This window comes from Artibeus jamaicensis, unplaced genomic scaffold (assembly GCF_021234435.1).
Source record: "Artibeus jamaicensis isolate MK-2021 breed Jamaican fruit bat unplaced genomic scaffold, CSHL_Jam_final scaffold_1031, whole genome shotgun sequence".
Taxonomy (NCBI): domain Eukaryota; kingdom Metazoa; phylum Chordata; class Mammalia; order Chiroptera; family Phyllostomidae; genus Artibeus; species Artibeus jamaicensis.
Genome location: NW_026522026.1, coordinates 8,572,612 through 8,590,457, shown reverse-complemented (window position 1 = coordinate 8,590,457; position 17,846 = coordinate 8,572,612). Strand labels below are relative to the sequence as shown.

The 17,846-nt window shown below is 36.0% G+C and overlaps 1 protein-coding gene across 1 annotated transcript in view; it reads right to left on the bottom strand.

Moving 5' to 3' along the window:
- Positions 1–2,561: 2,561 nt before the first annotated feature.
- The window catches only part of CFAP299 (cilia and flagella associated protein 299), a 514,965-nt gene continuing 499,680 nt past the window's right edge, over positions 2,562–17,846 (bottom strand). The window contains exons 5-6 of the mRNA XM_053655679.1: positions 16,220–16,349; positions 2,562–2,651 (exon numbers count right to left, since the gene is read on the bottom strand). Coding sequence (XP_053511654.1) covers positions 2,562–2,651; positions 16,220–16,349 — 220 coding nt within the window. The remainder of the gene's footprint in view (positions 2,652–16,219; positions 16,350–17,846) is intronic.

Sequence of the window (17,846 nt, the reverse complement as noted above, 5' to 3'; positions counted from 1 at the left end):
AATTTTAAATGTTTAAAATAATTTAGTTAAACTATAGCACTCATAAAACTGACTAAAAATTTCATCAAATCTATACCTAGAACAATACAATTTATACATGTATATACTTAAAGTATAAGTAACTAGAGCTTTGAATTTAAAATGTAATAAATCAAATATTTATTATATTTTGAAACAATATCAGACTTGCAGAAAAGTTATAAGGACAGTACAAAGACCACTTTCCCCTGAAATATTTGTAGTTTGCTGACATGATACCCTTTGACCCCCAAATGCTTTAGTGTGATCCAGTCAATGAAGGGCATTTTCTAATACACTCACAACCGAATCAGAACACAAACGTTTTTACGTTACTTTTATCTAATCTTCAGAAACCATTCGATTTTCACCAATTGTCTCCAAATTCCCTTTTGAGGGTAATGATATCACTGAGAATCCTGTTGCATTTGATTATCATGTCTTGGTCCTCAACCTCAGTCTGGGATGGTTTCTCTGTCTCCTGCTCTCATGTTCTTGACAATTTTGAAGACCTTGGGCCAGTTATTCTGTATGATGTCGCTGGATTTGGGTTTACCTGAGTTTACCCTTGTTTAAACTCAGGTGAGGACACTCAGGCAGGAATAGTACAGGAAGGTGCTGATTGCATCTTATTAGTTGGAGAACAAATTTAGTTCACCTCAAAAGTGACCATATTCTCTTTGATCACTTACTGAAAATGGTGTCTTCCAGGCTTTTCCTTTGTCCCCTCCTTTGTTTCCTTTGTTGCAATCAATAAGTATTTTGTGAGGAGATACTATGTAAACAGCCAACTTCCATGTATGCATTTATGTAGATCAGAATGAACTCCTGGCTCCGTCTTTTATGTCCGTTATTACCATTATTTATTCTGATGCCTGACCTGTCCCAGATTTGACCAGTGGGAACCCTTTCAAGCTGGGTTCTAAGTCTTTCTGATAAATCCCCTTTATTTATTTTTTTGAGAACTTCTTTGCTTTCTGGCGCAAAGTAGATATTTCAGGCTCCTATTTTCTCTGCCTCAGCTCTGGAATCATTTTTTTTCCTAAGGCCCCCCGCTTTCTTTTGGTAGAAACAGCATTGAGAAACTGAGATCTGTGTGCTAGGTGCCCTCAGTGATACTGGATGTTGCTCCCCTAGACACTCTCCGTGCACAGAGGGAGGGGCTATATACTCAGATGTATGCACATATTAATATATATCCTGTGTTTGTATATTGAAAAGGAGGAGGCCACCTCAGTATATCTAATTATAATTTAAGATCTCTCTGCTCACCCTGACTGTGACCTGACACCTCTTGCCATCCCCTGTAAATACACTCTTCTCACCCCATTGGAACTCTGAGCTCCCTGCTCTGGGCTCACCCCCATGACACTGAGCAGACCCCCACCTTGTTTGGTCCCATCTAATTGCCTTAATTTTGGATTGTTTAGAAAGGGAAGAGAGAAGAATGGGAAGTGGAAGAACCAACGATTAGTTTTAAATCACAAGCGGACTCTGAATGATACTTATTCTGCACAAAAGCCACCTGCAACATTACATCAGGAAAATGTGTTTTTTTTTCTTTTGCAAAGTCCTCGTCTCTCTGCAATCCTGTGTGTGTGTGTGTGTGTGTGTGTGTGTGTGTGTGTGATTTTCTTCCCTTCTTATTGTTGGTATTAATATAGATATCCTCATTCCCCTACATTCCCCACCTCTACACATACCCCATGCCCCCTTCCTTCTGGACAACACACACCGTTGTCTGTGTCTGTGAGTTATGCATATATGTTCTTTGGCTAATCCCCTCACCCCCTGTCATCCAGTCCCCCTTCCTTCTCCCCCTCAACAGCTGTCAGTCTGTTCTATGTATCCATGCCTCTGTTTTTTATTTGGGTCATCAATTTATTTTAGTCATTAGATTCCACATATAAGTGACATTATATGGTATTTTCAATCTTCTGCTTTCTTTTAGATTTCTTTTCCTCAGTTTCCTTGTCCTATGGTCCACATCATCCAGGCACTAAACATACCTAACACTGTCATTCATTTTACACATCATCTCATGGCACATTTCAGATTTTATTCACTCACTTACTGTTACTGAAGATTGTATATTTGTATTTCTCTATGACTGTCCTAGTGTGTGGCTCTTGTCAACATTCAGTGATTTTATGGCACATGGCATAAGGTTTCATCCCCTAAATTTGGCAATAGTACGGTCTGAAACATTTTTATTTTTGAAAATCTGGGCTATAAAATGTGTCACTAATTACTATATACTTGAAGTAGCAAAAAGATATTCTTCTATGAAGTGTTGGAATCAGCCTTAGTGCTCAAGAAAAAAAAATTAGGAAAAAACTCAAATTGTATTAAAAGGCCATCTGTAAAGTAATTAAGAAAACAGTCAAGGTTATAGTTTCCTTTCTAATTTCTTTAACTTTTAATTTTTCATATTTGCCCACCAGCTATAGGACTCGTTTATTATTCTAATTTGTTTCTGGTTACAGGTTTCATTTAAATTTAGCATACAGTTGGGGAACCGTGTGACATGTTGGTAGTTAAGTCTATCCTCTGAAAATGTGGTCAAAAATGACAGCTTGGGTGTACAATTCTGTGTCGATGGGGGTTCTAGTAGAATCGTCACCTGGCGGAGCCTGAAACACATAAATCATGTTAGTCAGTCCAGTCCATGCAAATAATTGGCATTAAATACATTTTTCTTTTGCTTCAGTACTGTAGCAAGCAGGCCTAAAAAGGCTGTGGCCATGGTGACTTTTCCATGTTTTCCTCCAGATTCATTTTCTGAGAAGCGGTGATCATTTCAATAAGGAGATCTGAGGCCCCAGTGACATTACTGAAATTATCTAGGATCAAAGGAATGTCCCAGGCTCCTACTCATCCTGACTCTGCTGGACCACATCTGTCACTCACTCTGAGGAGTTCCCGGTGACCAGCTTTGCAAACACATGTGATCACGGGTTAATAAATGAAAACAAATTTATTTTAGTTGCAAGTAATAAAAAATGTCTCAAGTTTGGAATGGGTTCAGACTTATGAAAGTAACCTGTCCATCATAGGTTTCACAAAAAGTTTCTTATCACTTTAAAAACTATTGATGTGCTTTTTCCCCCCTTTAAAGTATGACCTTTAAAAAATATTTGTTCCTTTTACCTTTATTCATGATAGTCTATGATACTTACAGCCTTCTAGGGAGCTCATGTGGGAACAAATATTCAATGATGTGGTTTGAGAGAAGAGAGAGAGAGAATTTTGTTAGATGTTAATCTACAACTGGAAAATTATTATTCATTGGGCCTTTACTGTATGTGATGTATAAAAGAACAATGTTATTTTCTCTTCTTCTTGGTAGGAAGAGATGAAAAAAATTAGATCTGGGACAAGAGAAAAGCTTTAGTATTGCCTTTTGTGCATAATACTGATTTTTTGTGCTAACTGCGAAAAACTATATTAGGTCTATCTTTTATTAAGTGTCAGTAAAATTGTAAAGACTTTGAAATGGGTTAAACAAAAAGATTTGGGTGTCCTGAGTGGCTCACCCATCCAAGTATTTTTTTCCTTTCATTGTTTTTGTGCTGTTTCAGAACTTTTTAAGTTGTAGAAAACTTGTAATAAGGCAAAAATATCCTTGTCTACAAAGAAGCAAATTAATTGTGCCTACAGGAATGCAATTAACTATTGCCCTGTATTGGGACCTGCTTTTATATCTACTTCTAAGTAATTTCAATTTTTTCCTATTCCTCATACATGTTATGCTCTTTGAATTCTCCTTTGAAACGTTTGTGATATCTTACTGGTTCCCTTTGTAGTTAATAAATTATATAAAATCTTTAGCAGATTCATTTTATATCTATATGAGAGTTACAAATATACCTTGTAAAGAACAATTATTTTGTAGACATTTTTGAAGCTCTACTGTGTTGCCCACTGGATTTCCCTGATAGTGAGCATCCTCCATGGCTGTAGGAGGTTTGAACCTCGTGGAGAATGACTTAAACCCAGGCATTCCCTTTCTTGGCTCAGGGAGGTAAATTCCGAGGAGCAACAGAACTTCCACTTTACTGATCCTCTGTTTCTTTACATATTTTCCACTTTTACTATTTTTGTGTATTGTTTTTGCCACTTTCACAATCAATAAACTTTTCCCCAATGGCCATAGCGATGATTGGAATTGGTGTTATGTCTAACCATTGTGATCTTTGTAAATGAATTAATAGATTATAGAAATGTATTTTTCTTGGGTGAGAGACAACCAAGAACATATAATTTGTTAGTATTATATATAATATATAATTTGTTAATATATTTTGTTAGTATTTTCTATTCTTTCTGTGTGTGTCTACTTGTCTAGGTGAGCTCAAATTAAGAATCTCATGCTCAATAGGAAAGAGAACAACTGTTGGTCAAATGGAGTGTTTATATTTTGGGTTTACTTTTGACCTGTGGGTAATGTTTGCACCTGAAGTTATAAGCTGTCTGCATGATTCTCTGTGTGTATGTACTGTTTTTGAGGTCTTTTGTTTTATTGCTTCTATGAACCCCTACATAACCTTGGTACTTACCAAGGACCCATAGAACTTTTACATGTGGCACAGCTATCAATATGATAGCTGAAAGTTTTCCACATTTTATATAGCAAGTACTTCAAGGTCAAATGACCTACTAAAAGCCTACAGGAAAGTGTGCGGAGGGCAACAATTGCAGAAGAAGAAACACAATGTACTAACATGCATATAAAAGAAATGTTCATCTTTAATAATATTAAAAATGTAAATTAAAATGAATCCAAATAAATTTGTACTTTAAAATGAACAACATTCAAACATGTGCAAAATAAGTAGAATATGGTAAATGGGCAGCCTTATTTCAGGTACATGTAGTTATAAATTCATATGGTTTAACTGCAGAGTAATTTGACAGTGTCTTTCTAAAACTTTACAAGGTTTATATCTTCTTCCTAAGCACCCTACATTTAAAAAGTCACCTTAAAGAAAAAATCATTGAACTCAGTTGTAAAGAATTGTTATTTAAACCTGGGGAGAAAAACAGAAGCCAACCTAAGTGGAAAATTCTTATATAAATTATGATTACCTCATAGGATAGAATTTTATTTACATTATTATACAGCCATTTTTTTACTTAATAGCATAGCCTGAACACCTATTCATACTACTACATCAACTTCAGTAAATATAGCTTAAGCTGATTTTGAAAACTGCTGCATAGTATTTCATCATGTGGATATATCATAACTTATTTTATCATTGTTCACTATGGACATGCAGATGATTTCCAGCTTTTAACTATCACAGTGAAAAAATTATGTACTTTTAAAACTCTGTTTCTAACTTGACATTCCATCAGGAACCGATATTCATTCAGGGAATACCTACTCAGTGGCACATTAAACAAATTCTCTTATTTAATCTTCACAGCAACCTTTCATAAAATGTTTGTTTTTACAGATTTTACAGATGAGAAAACAGAGGTAGTGAAGTGTTCAGAGGGGTTAAGTAATTTTTCTTAGTCACAAAACTCCTAAGATCTATTTAATTCCAACTCCTTGTACCCATTACCGCTCGTACACAGCTTTTCCCTGGCTGAGTCCTGGTGGCTATTTGGACCATCTGCTACTGTCCTGTTGCTCATCCAGCTCCTTTCAACTGCTCCCAAGTACATATTTTGGTGCATCCTTAGGTCTTTGATTCTCCAGTGGATTCATTAAGAGACTTAAGCAGATCTTTGAATAACCCCAAACATTATTATACTCTGTGTATATGGCCATGTGTGCTCTTTTTTGATAAAATCCATGAAATATCAGATTTTGAAATAAACTCTATTTCCCAAGAGGTTAAGATCCTATCCTCTGGAGCAGCCTCCTGTGCTTGTGAGGGTAGTTTTCCTGGCTCCCAGGTTGGGGCTGCTGTGGTTTTTTGTTTGTTTGTTTTATTGTGTTTTTCACTCTTGCTTCATCTATTTGAGGCAATATGTATTGCTGAGGCAACCAAGGTTTACACCAAAGATGTTGAAGCGACAACCACTTAGCCATTGTCAACATGAGATTTTCCTCTCTTGCCAATGGACTTGGTCACTGTTATGCTATTATGTTCCAGTGTGCTTCAACATCCCTCACCTTGTCTTGGGACTTTAATGTCTCAGAAATTATAAGCATCTGCTGGGGTAGTAAATTGCTATGAAGGAATCACGAGAGTGGACTACTTGTTCAACCATCAAGGCCCGAGAGAAATGCTGTCTACAAATTAGAAATAGTCCCTTACCCATCGTCTTGCACGTGCAGTGACTACATACCTGACTCGGGTTTTTTGATGCCTGCTTCTTCTCCACTAGTTATTAGATCTTTGAAATCATGGCGGAAACAATTTTTTTAATCTTCAATTTTTTAATTTAGAATTAAATATATTGGGGTAATGATGTGAATAACATTATACAAGTTTCAGGTGTACAACTTTATAATACAACATCTGTATACACCATTGTTCTTATCCAATCATTTCACCCAGGAAGGAAAATAGCCTTCTCTTGTCTCCATACTCCTTGTCCTGATTTGTGATGAAAAATTGTGTGAAAAAGTGAGCTTGGATTGGGGCTAACCTCTTTTCCACAAATTCTTACACTCTCATTCCCTTAGGCTGTATTGGTCCCTTTGATTAGGTTGTCCTTCTTATTGGAACAATTAAAACAGTAATTTTTCTTGGTCGTGAATGTATTATTGAGATATGTACTTTTTTCCTGCAGATATTTAACTTGGATGGTGAAGGATTATTATTTATACTCTTTATTACTAAACATTGTTATGCATATAATAATTTAAAAAAATAGGTATTTAATATTTTCTCTCCAGTGGCTCACCTTCCTTTTGTTGCAGTTCATATATGAGTTCATACACTGGATATTTAACAACAACATACTTATCTCTAGGGATTGTTCCATACTACTGCATATAAAATTAAAATCAGTCCGGCCGGTTAGCTCAGTTGGTTAGAGCGTGGTGCTGATAAAATTAAAATCAGTTTTCCAGGTCAAGATGAGGGCATAGCATTTAAGTTTTAGGAGTTTTAATTAATAAAAGCCAAGCTCTGTTATGTAATTTTTGATGTATACCTCAAGGCCATTGATTTTAGCAGCACTTTGTTGAGTAAATACTTAATCTATGTGTGGTGGACTTTCAATGCAGGTATACCAGGTGATTGCCCAGGGGAGAAAATGTTTAAAAGTTTCTTAGTATGTGGGAGTTTTAGGGCTATAATCAACCAAACATTCAGTAATTTGGGCAGCAAAACCAGAAAGTTGGCAAGGCCTCAGCTTTACTTAATAACTGTGACTATGCCACAGTTAAAGAGCAACATTTACAAGGGCCTCGGAGGAAAATCCAGGAGCCAAAAAAGTGGTGTTGGTGATTCATTAAGTGTCCCTTTCCCCACTACTTCAAGTTTTCATGGCATTCGAGGGGACACTGTTAGAGACTTCGAAGAAACCATAGCTTTGTTTAAACTTACTCTACTCAATGTGAGTTGTTTGTTTTTAATGTCCAATAGGAAATATACCTAAGCCCTGCACAAAGACATTGTAAAACTGAGGGCCTTCATTGGGAGGGTGGAGCTTTAAGAGATTAAATTCTAACCATCTGTGTGTGGAAAGGATGTAGGAATGTTATGGGCCTACGCTTTGAGAAGAGCAATTTCAAGGTCGTGACAGGCTCCATCTGATTTTAATGTCCACATGGCAAGGGAAATTAAGACCAGTCAATGAACTGGGAGGCAGCATTAAGGAGGCAATTAACACCTTTCCTACTAATAGAAACAAGTGTTCCATGAGGGTTGCTAGGGAGGAAGAGAACAGAGGAGAAAGGAGCTGTGGGAAGGTACTGCTGGAATCTTCCTCTAAATTAACCCCTCTAAATAAAAACATGTGTTTTTATTGGTAGAGATTATTTTTAATTTTAAACCTTGTTCACCTAGATGTTCTTTTCCTCATAGAAAAAGAAAGTAGAATTTGACTGTTTTTGCATCCGTGTAATATATGATAATGACTACACATGTATTTAAAAATAATAAAAGAATTGCTTCTTTCATTTACCCATGGACCTAGCACATTGCCATTGCTCTGGACACCCAGGGTCATACTCCAAAGTTCAGCAATTCACCTATCAAGGAGAAGAAAGCACCAGAGTCAAAAGTACTCTGATAATTTTCAGCTAAAAATAGTGTTAGCTCTATATGTGTTTCTGGTGCCCAAGATCCTAAAATATTTCCAAGTTAACCTGAAAAGTTCCCAGGATTATTTTGGACCCACCTATTCCCTTCTTTAGCAACTATTGAATACTCAATTTGTTCATTCCAGAGATGTTCACTGAGCACCTACCATATGCTAGCACTGGTGATACAATAGTAAAATGACCAGAAAGGGTTTCTGCCTCACATTTCAGTTTATGTTTTTTAAGTGTCAGTATATTGTTTCATTTGAGCCTCTGGACATACCTACCCGATCAAGTGATTCTTGAGGAGGCAGTGATATCCAGAATGGATACCACCAGCCTCACTCTGTAATGATCCAGATGAGAGGGCAAAGGAAACTAGCAGCAATATAATAGTGGAAGCACCTAGTGTGGTGGGTCACATCACTGCAGGGGTTACCCAGAAGTCTTTGGCATATGGTCTGTACCTTCTAGTCTTTTTGTGTAGTCTCAGGAATGTGTAATTTAGACTACCTAAATTTAAGACTGTGAATTAAAACTTGTTTTAGAAGAATGAAGTTTGATTACTGTTTGGACATACAGTAAGGTGAGGCAACAGCTAATAAAATATAACTATTGTAAAGCAGTGGATATCAAATCCAGCTCATCTGTAGGATCACTTGGGGAGATATTAAAAACACAGATTCCGGGGCCTCACTACAGCTTCATTCAGTTTGAATATCTAGGGGTGGAGCCTAGGGCCCTTGCAGTTGGCTAGCATGAGGAGAGAGGGAAATGCTTTACTGAATTGACAGAAACTGCTCTTAGTTAAGCCATGGTGGGTTGGATGTTTGATAATGAACTCTTGTGAAAACATTTCACATTTCAAAATAATACCTTTTTATGTTTGGCCAATTTTGATGTTCAAATAGGTGAGTCTGGCTCCTGTTGAACTGTAAGGAGTATTGATATGTGAAAAGAATAGAAATACATCCTGCTAAGTCAGTGCGCAATCTACATTGCACATGCCTTCCATGACCATTTACATGTGATGTTCCTTCCTACTAGAATACCCCTTTCTGCTCCATTCCTCTCGTCCCCACCATTCCCATCCTTCAAAATTCAGCTCAGATCCTAGGTCCTCCATTAACTCATTTTTTAATGCCTTAGGTCAAAAGTATATTCTGTCTCTTCTGAATTCTTACAAAACTTGTTCTGTCCATCCAGGTCACTTTCTAGATTGTCATTTCTGTGCGTATTGTATTTCCTCATCCACCCACAAATTAACCTGTAAACTTTCTAGAAAAAACACCACCTTTCTGATTCACTTTTTATACCTCGCGCTGTCCAGCAGATGCTTAGCAAACATCAAATGAGGAAGAGGAGGACAGAAGGAAGAACAAAGAGGAGACCCATGTACTGACATCTGCCAAGGTCACATTTTTCTCTATACTCTTCCAGTGCAAGCCTCCCATTCTCCCTGTTTCCTCTCTTTTCTGAGGGTTGGGGTGAAATGAGATCTCTTAATCACTTTTTATAGATAACTATGCATTCGTTGGTCTTTCCTTGAGTAACTGTGTGGTTGAAATATTAAAAATATCAACTCTGAAACTTGCTCACTGGAACAGGACCCCCTAATTCTCCTCCTCTTTGTTCTCCATTTGAATTATTGTACACTCGGCTTCTCCAGTTTTCCCTCCCAGTCTGCCTTAAACAAAACCCTCTCATGTCCTTAAAACATAACTTTTATCCTCTATTTTCCTGCACAGGAGCCTTGGCATACTTCTCCATTTCCTGTCAACTTCAGTCCCAAACCCTCATCAGTCCTGCATCCAAGGCTTTTCATGACCTTTCCATACTTGATTCCCACTCTCCCCCTTCTCCAAGCCAATGCAGCAGCCATACTGAACTGTTTAGGTACTGCTTTGTCTTTTTACAGTCTTTAACCTTATTTTTGCTAGTAGGTTTCTTCCCTGGTATTGCCTGCCTCTTTGTCTCTATGAGTTCAATTTCTAAGCATTCTCGAAGTCTAGTTAAAAGATTTCCTCATCTATGATCATTTTACATTATTCCCAGTGCAGTCCACTCACCATCTCCTCTCTACTGGCTCCTGCCCCAGATCCTAAACCATCTCTTCTTCCACTGAAGTCCCAAAGGATTTCTCTTTTTGGCAAAATGTCATTTTATGCCTTATACTGTAGTTATTTTTTTACATACCCCCTTTCCCCCCAAAATACTATAAGTACCAAAAGGGCTAAGGTGAAAATATTGCTTACCTTTACATCCTCTATGGGGTCTCATAATACTTAAATTTAAGACCCATTGCTAGATTCTACTAATGATGAACTACATGACCTTGAGCACCTCAGTTGGAGTCAATTTACTCATAAATCAAAACACATTCTAATTCAACAGTCTTAATTTGGGATGGCTTAAAGGCCTATTTCTGGAACTGCACAAGAAGACTTAAAAGCATGTACTAAAGTAAAGGTTTCTCTATGACCTGTATGGAAGTGAAAATAATGTCTGCACTAGCTGTTTCCACTGGAGAAAACATTCCATTTTCTTTCCTGACTTACTTGGATCACTAGAGTGGGGTGGTTGTACCCTTCCTGGCTGTCATTGCTATATCAGGTATTAGTGACATAATCCACTCCTCAACTTTTAATTAGTGTAACATTACTGCATGTCAGGAGGGAATTGTTCATTCAATCATTTATTCTATGAGTATTTTTTGAGTATCTATTAACCAGGCAATTTTCCAGATGATGGGCTCTCACTTTTTGTGACTGGAAGTGGGAGAGAACACCCAGTGTAACTAGGGAATTTTTTTTTTCAATTTTAACTATTCTATACAATTTATTTCTCTCATTAGTAGATTATGAAGGTTTAGAGCACATATGTTATGCTAAGACTCAATGCAAACTCTTGCATGGTTAGTGTTTCCTTAAAAATAAAGCCTATTTGTTTTTTATTTGTACAAAATATGTAGGGGAGTGAGTGCAAAGTGATTCCACTTAATCCTCCTAAAGATAATACACTGGAAACATTTTGGTGGGTGTGAATCACTCAAATAAGCATTCTTCACTCAAAAATAGAAACTTGACTTATTTGTTCCAGATGTTATACAGCTGCAGGGAAGTTAAAGCCAGTGGTCCTGTTTTGAATGCAACCAAACTCTTATTGCATTTGGAACTTCTTAACTAATGAACACATATTACTTGTTCTAAGACCTGCACAATTTTCTTTTTTTCCACTGTTACCATTCACAAACAACTATGATTCCTGGAAACTATACTTCAGAATTAATGAGTCTAAGTTTGTGTTGTATAAAGGAAACACATCCTGTTTATTAATGTTTCCACCTTTCATTTATCTTGACCCCTTTAATTTTTTCTGAATATTAGCAATAACCAATTAGAAACTGATATTGCTTGGATTTTTAAAAATTGAATTAATTGGGGGATATTGGTTAATAAAATCATATAGGTTTCAGGTATACAGTTCTATAATGCATCATCTCTATATCGTACTGTGTGTTCATCGTGGTGTGTTCACCAGGTGAAGACTCCCATCACCATTTATCCGTCTTTTACCCTCTTCTACTTTCCCCACCCCCACATTCCTCTGGATATTGTTGTTTGTGTCTATGAATTTTTTTTCCTTTTTTGCTTAATCCCTTCATCATTTCCACTCAGCCTCCCCAAGCCCCTACCCACTGACAGCCATCAGTCTGTTTTATGTATCTCTGAGTCTGTTTCTATTTTGTTTGTTAGTTTATTTTGTTCATTAGATTTCACATATAAATGAAATCATATGGTACTTGACCTCTTTAATTTTAAGCATAAAATATTTCAAAGAGAGTACTTGAAGGAAAGAAAAAGGAGAGTTGAATTATATTGTTCTCATAGTATTTCAGAGCACCTTAACTATAGAGTTAAAAGGTATTTATTTCAGGAAGAATTTCAAGCAAAATTATTGAGAAAATATTAAATATAAATGTAATTCCTATCATTGTATACTAGTAGTTTCAAAAACTTGACAATTTAGGTAATTTCTTGATTCTCTTGTAGGTCTATATGAGATGCTATGTGGATGCATAAGATATAAAGGGACTGTGGCCCTTTAAAGAAGCCGAATAAGTTAAAAATTACACAGAAAATACACAGAATTTTATATATAACCATAAAACAATACTATATGTGTTATATTTTGTTTGAGAACAAATGTTTGAGAACACTTATGTTTGAAAACAGAGTGCCAGATCTCATATGATTTAGTCTTTTTATGGAGATGATTTTTTCAAATTGTGGTTCAAGTACAACCTGTAGCAGAATCACACTGGCTGCTCATGGGCCCAGTTGAGTCAGAATCACTGTGAATTGAGCCCAGGCTGCAGAAAGACCCTGGAGACCAGGACAGAAGAACACCACCACTCGCACCTTCCAGATGTGAACATAAAAGCCCAGGGAAGTTAACTTATCAAGTCCATGCAGCCATTTAATAGTAAAGTAAGACCTGGACTTTGGTTATTGATGCTGAGACCAACATACTTTTCCAGCAAGTCGGCTATTAATTTTTATCTTCAAAAGATAAAATTTAAACAAAATTTAAAGAAATATGTTTCCAAATATTACCAGGTGTCCCACTAATAATTCCTTATTCTTATTACTAATAAACTAAATTCTTGTTCTTTTTCTAGGATTTAGAAATACCCTTCCTTCAGACTCATGGATCTTTGAATTATAAAAATCTTCCAGAAATAAAGAGGAACATGTTACATTTTATGTATTCTTGATTTAATCTTTGAAATTTTGTGGTTGATTATTTTGGAAATGAGTATTTAAAGTTATGTGAACCATGTTCAAGTGACAGTTTGCATTCAATAATGATTCCACAAAGACCATAAAAACTATAATTCATGACATATTTTCTTGAAGTATGTAGGAGGTCTATCCAGAAGGTACCTAGCAATGTAATATGAAAATTAGAGACATTTATTGAAGAAGATATAAGATTCAAGAAACACTGTATGTAGGACAATAATACTTCAGTCCCCTTCAAAGTAGGCACCTTGGGATTTCACACAGTTCTCCCAATTGCCATCAGCTACCGTGTGGTATTTTCCTGAATCTCATTGATGGTCTGAAATCTCTTCCCTTTCAAAGGTTATTTTAGTTTGGGGAAAAGCCAGAAGTCACAGGGCACCAAATCTGGGTGCAAGGGGTGCTGAGTCACCTGGGCGATTTGATATTTTGCCAAATAACTCTACATGAGAGGTGATGTGCGAGCAGGTACAATGTCGTGATGAAGCTGCCAATCACCAGTTGTTCATGGCTGCAGCATTCTGAATCATCTGAAGAGTTCCCATGAGGGAATGTTCAAGCTTAACATAAAATATGATGCAGAATCATTGCTCGACTCGCTCAGTCTTTAAATTTCTTTCTTGACTTTGAATTTTAGATTGATGCTGTCATGTGAATAACTTATATTTTAAAAGTTTCAAAGAAAAAAGGCCTAACCAACTCAATCACATAGGACTTCAAATAATGTTTTAAAATTCACCCCAAGTATATGTCATGATTAAAATAATGATGCAATTGCAGTCTTTGAAATATGTAAGATAAAAATACTTGTCTTTGAATAAATTCAAAATATCATGGGACATACCTTTAAAGTATTTAAATAAAATGTATTTTCTAAGTTAACACTTAAAAATTTACTTTGAATGTGATGGCCACACAGTACACATGCTCACTCAATAGCATCTAGTGCCCCCACTGACTAGTACAGCGAAGTCATCACTGTTCACACATGCACATTCCAGTCCACTCTCCTTGGCTGCCAGGTTACACTGATGTCACACAAACTGTTCTCGCTATATTAACAATGACTGGACTTTTTCCAAACAGACCTTGTATATGCTGTTAGTTAAAATTAAGCCCTAAAATATTTTGTGTGATATTCAAAATGGATTCAAAAATTTGTTTCATATATCTTAATGAAGTTATTAATAATTTTATTTCTTTTCTTGTGTATATAGCTTAGCATTCTAAAAGAAAACACTCTATAAATGCTATTTATTAAGTTTTCTGTGCTTTGCCTCAACTGATCACATTTTGACACTCACTTATGGCGGTCTTTTAAAGAAGCACCACTAGAGAGAAGGTGTGCTGATAAACTTCTCTGGTGTTCATAGATTTTTAATAAACATGGCAAAGCTTTTCAGGTCCTTCATTTCGTTAATGAGAAACGTGAGACCAAAAAACCAAAACCAAAACCAACCCACCAAGCAAACAAAAAACCCCAGGAGTAATGTTCCTTTGAAGGAAATAGAATCATGTCAGAAACTGCTAGCCAAACCTCTTTACTTCCTTTCCCAGAACACCTCTTTTCAGCTGAACATATGGCCATCTTTATAAAGATTACATTGTCCAGTCTTCCATGGAGCTGGAATGGCCATCTGACTAAGCTTCTGCTGTGGATGGAATACATGTGAACGTCGGGGTGGCAGGTTTTGGGAAGCTCCTTAGGGAGTGAGAGCTTGTCCTTTGCACTCTCTGAGTTCCACCCCTGATTCTGTTTGGAATGTGGTTGTTTTGGCTGGAGATCTATTTTGCCCAGTGAGGACCACCCTCATCTAGATAACTGTGGATCTGCCATTTCACCTTTGGACTGGCAATGTATACACTCATGCATGGGAAAGAAAAAAGCTTCTCCTGATTAAGTCACTGCCTTGGATTCTGACATGTGTTGCTATATCTGATTACAGACAATAAATAATTTCTTGCTACAGAAAGTTCATTCATTCACTCTTTATGCACAGTAATTGATCACTTTTTATGATCAAGGAACTATACTATAGATATAAAACAAAAATGATTTTATTTTTTATTTTAAATTTCTAAAATGTTTTAGAAAAGTTTTAGGACAAGATTCCCATTTTCATTGATCTATCTTTGCCCCTATGCCAGACATATCATATAATTATTATTTCTTTCACTATAAAGAAATGTTTTTCTTGACTTTGAATTTTAGATTGATGCCTTCATGTGAATAACATATATTTCAAAAGTTTCAAAGAAAAAAGGCCTAACCAACTCAATCACATAGGACTTCAAATAATGTTTTAAAATTCACCCCAAGTATATGTCATGATTAAAATAATGATGCAATTGCAGCCTTTGAAATATGTAAGATAAAAATACTTGTCTTTGAATAAATTCAAAATATCACGGGACATACTTTGAAAATATTTAAATAAAATGTATTTTCTAAGTTAACACTTAAACATTTACTAAGGGTCATACCTTTTTTTCAGTGATACCTACATGTTAGAGAGCATGCTGGCAGCTGTATGTGTGTGTGGGGTGGTGCTGGTTAGGGTGAAGGGGTTGAGCAAAAAAGGGGAAAAAAAGAGAAAGAACTCATGGACATGGACAACAGTCATGAACGCCAGGCCAGGTGGGCAGGGAGAAGTGGAGGAGGGTGTAGGCATAATAAAAATATATTATTTACTATTGTTTCATAAATAAGATTTTAAAATACCAAAATATTAAAGAATAAAAGAAAACTATTCTATTAAAATTTAAAAATAAACAAATCAAAAGGGATATTAGAATTCTGGGTGCATATGTGAGGCAAGAGCCTCACTTCCCTAAATGGCTCATCACCACATTTAAAGCAAAAATTAATGACTTCTGCAGGATCTGAGCAAACAAGGCGAGTGCCCACTGGTGCCCTGGTCTCATTCTGCTGCTGGGCATGGAGAAGTTCTCTCATTTGTGTTTTATTTAATTCCTCCAAACCCTTCCTTATTGATTTCTGATAATTTATTGAGCTTTGGAGGTTTTTTTTGTGTGTGTTTTTAAACAATAGTACATGCTCTAAATTTCAACACAGCTTTTCTTTTCCAGGTTTAAAAACTTAAGGTGGTCAAATATTTAATACAATTTTGAATAATGGTAGAAATACAAAAGCATTTGGAGGTAAGTATAAAAGCACACTTACTTTTGGGTCCACCTTGAGAATTTTGCTGTCTCTTTTGTATTTGAAAACCAATCCATCTGGATTATCAGCAATCACTTGATAATTGGGAGTTGAATTACAAATAGCAGTATTACTGTTCCAGTTGTAAAAGCTATAAAAATAAATATTTATTAGGAATTCATATGTATAATACGTTAAATTGACAAATAAATTTGTCAATATTCAGAAAAGTTCAGTTTCAAGATAAGTGGGTCAGACCATAATCTGCATAACCATGAAGAGCACATGTGCTGAAAACTCTTGCGGAGGAGTTTAGACTGAATTATTCTCAAACCATTTACATATTTCTCAAATCAGATACATATTTATGGATATTTTGCATGATTTCCTGGTTTGGACACTCTAGGATCTAAGGTCTATTCCAATATTATATTCCCAGGAAATCAAGAAGAAAATTGATGCAATTTAAAACTATTTTTCCAACTCAGACTCTTCAGGGTATTAAGAATATTCAGGGTATTAATGTGTACCGGAAGGAAAGGCAGGCTAAGTCACCTCTTTTCATTAAAAAAAAAGAATTTCTTTCAGGCTCTATTTTTCAATATATACTTCTCAGAGAGTGAGGAAACAATTTGCATCTTTTTATAAGTTCTTTATGAATTTTGGATATTAGCCTGTTATTAGATATATTGGTTGCCACAGGCCAGGCATGATGTGATGTATTCTATCATAACCCATGTGAAGTTGTTCTCATTTCACAGACAAGGCGAGTAGACCAGGTCAATGAGCATTAGTTTAAGGTCCTTACATTAATATGCCATAAACTAATATTTCAACCCAGATCTCTGTGTTTCAAGGTACATATGTGCTCTTTCTCTTATTCAACATCACCTGCAGTTTATCCCTTTTTTTGCTGTTCTTGATGTATGGAAATTCCCTAATTTTTTTTATGTCCTGTTTTATACCTACTGGTCAAAAATGAACATAGTATTGTCATACAAGTTGGAGAAGTCCTCAACATACTTATTTTATGTGTCTTACTCCTGTTAACACATTTCTAATGTTATGCTAATATGTTCAAATATTAACATGTTTCTAGTATGTCTAATATTATCCTATTCTGGATTGTTTTGCCTTCCATTACTCTTTCTCCATTTTGAAAGAGCTTATTTCATTGATTACATTCACTCTAAATTATATTGTTTTCTGAGGCATCAACTTTTGTGCTATTACCTAAAAATGTAATGTTTACCCTCAAATTTTTAATAATCACAAAGGACTAATATATAGATCATATATTTATATCTTTTGAAGGCATATTAGTGAGAATTGTGTCTCTGTCATCCTCCTCTTTGTGCAAAACATAAGCATGTCTGCCCTCTCTGAGGCACAGAGTTAGAAAAATTGGTCTTTCGACCATATTTGTCTGTTTAGTTAGTTAGTCTTTTCTGAGGGAGCAGGAATGACTATTTGATTGGTGAACTGAGGAAAGGAGCTGATTACTCATGGTTTGGGGGATCTGCACTTTAGTTCGCCTTTGTATGTGAGATTCATCGTGGCAGGCTCAAACCCCAGTAGGATGATGGTGATAAATTCAATTCACTGATAAAGGTATTAGGAGCCAGTTTGACCACGCACCCAAGCTAGG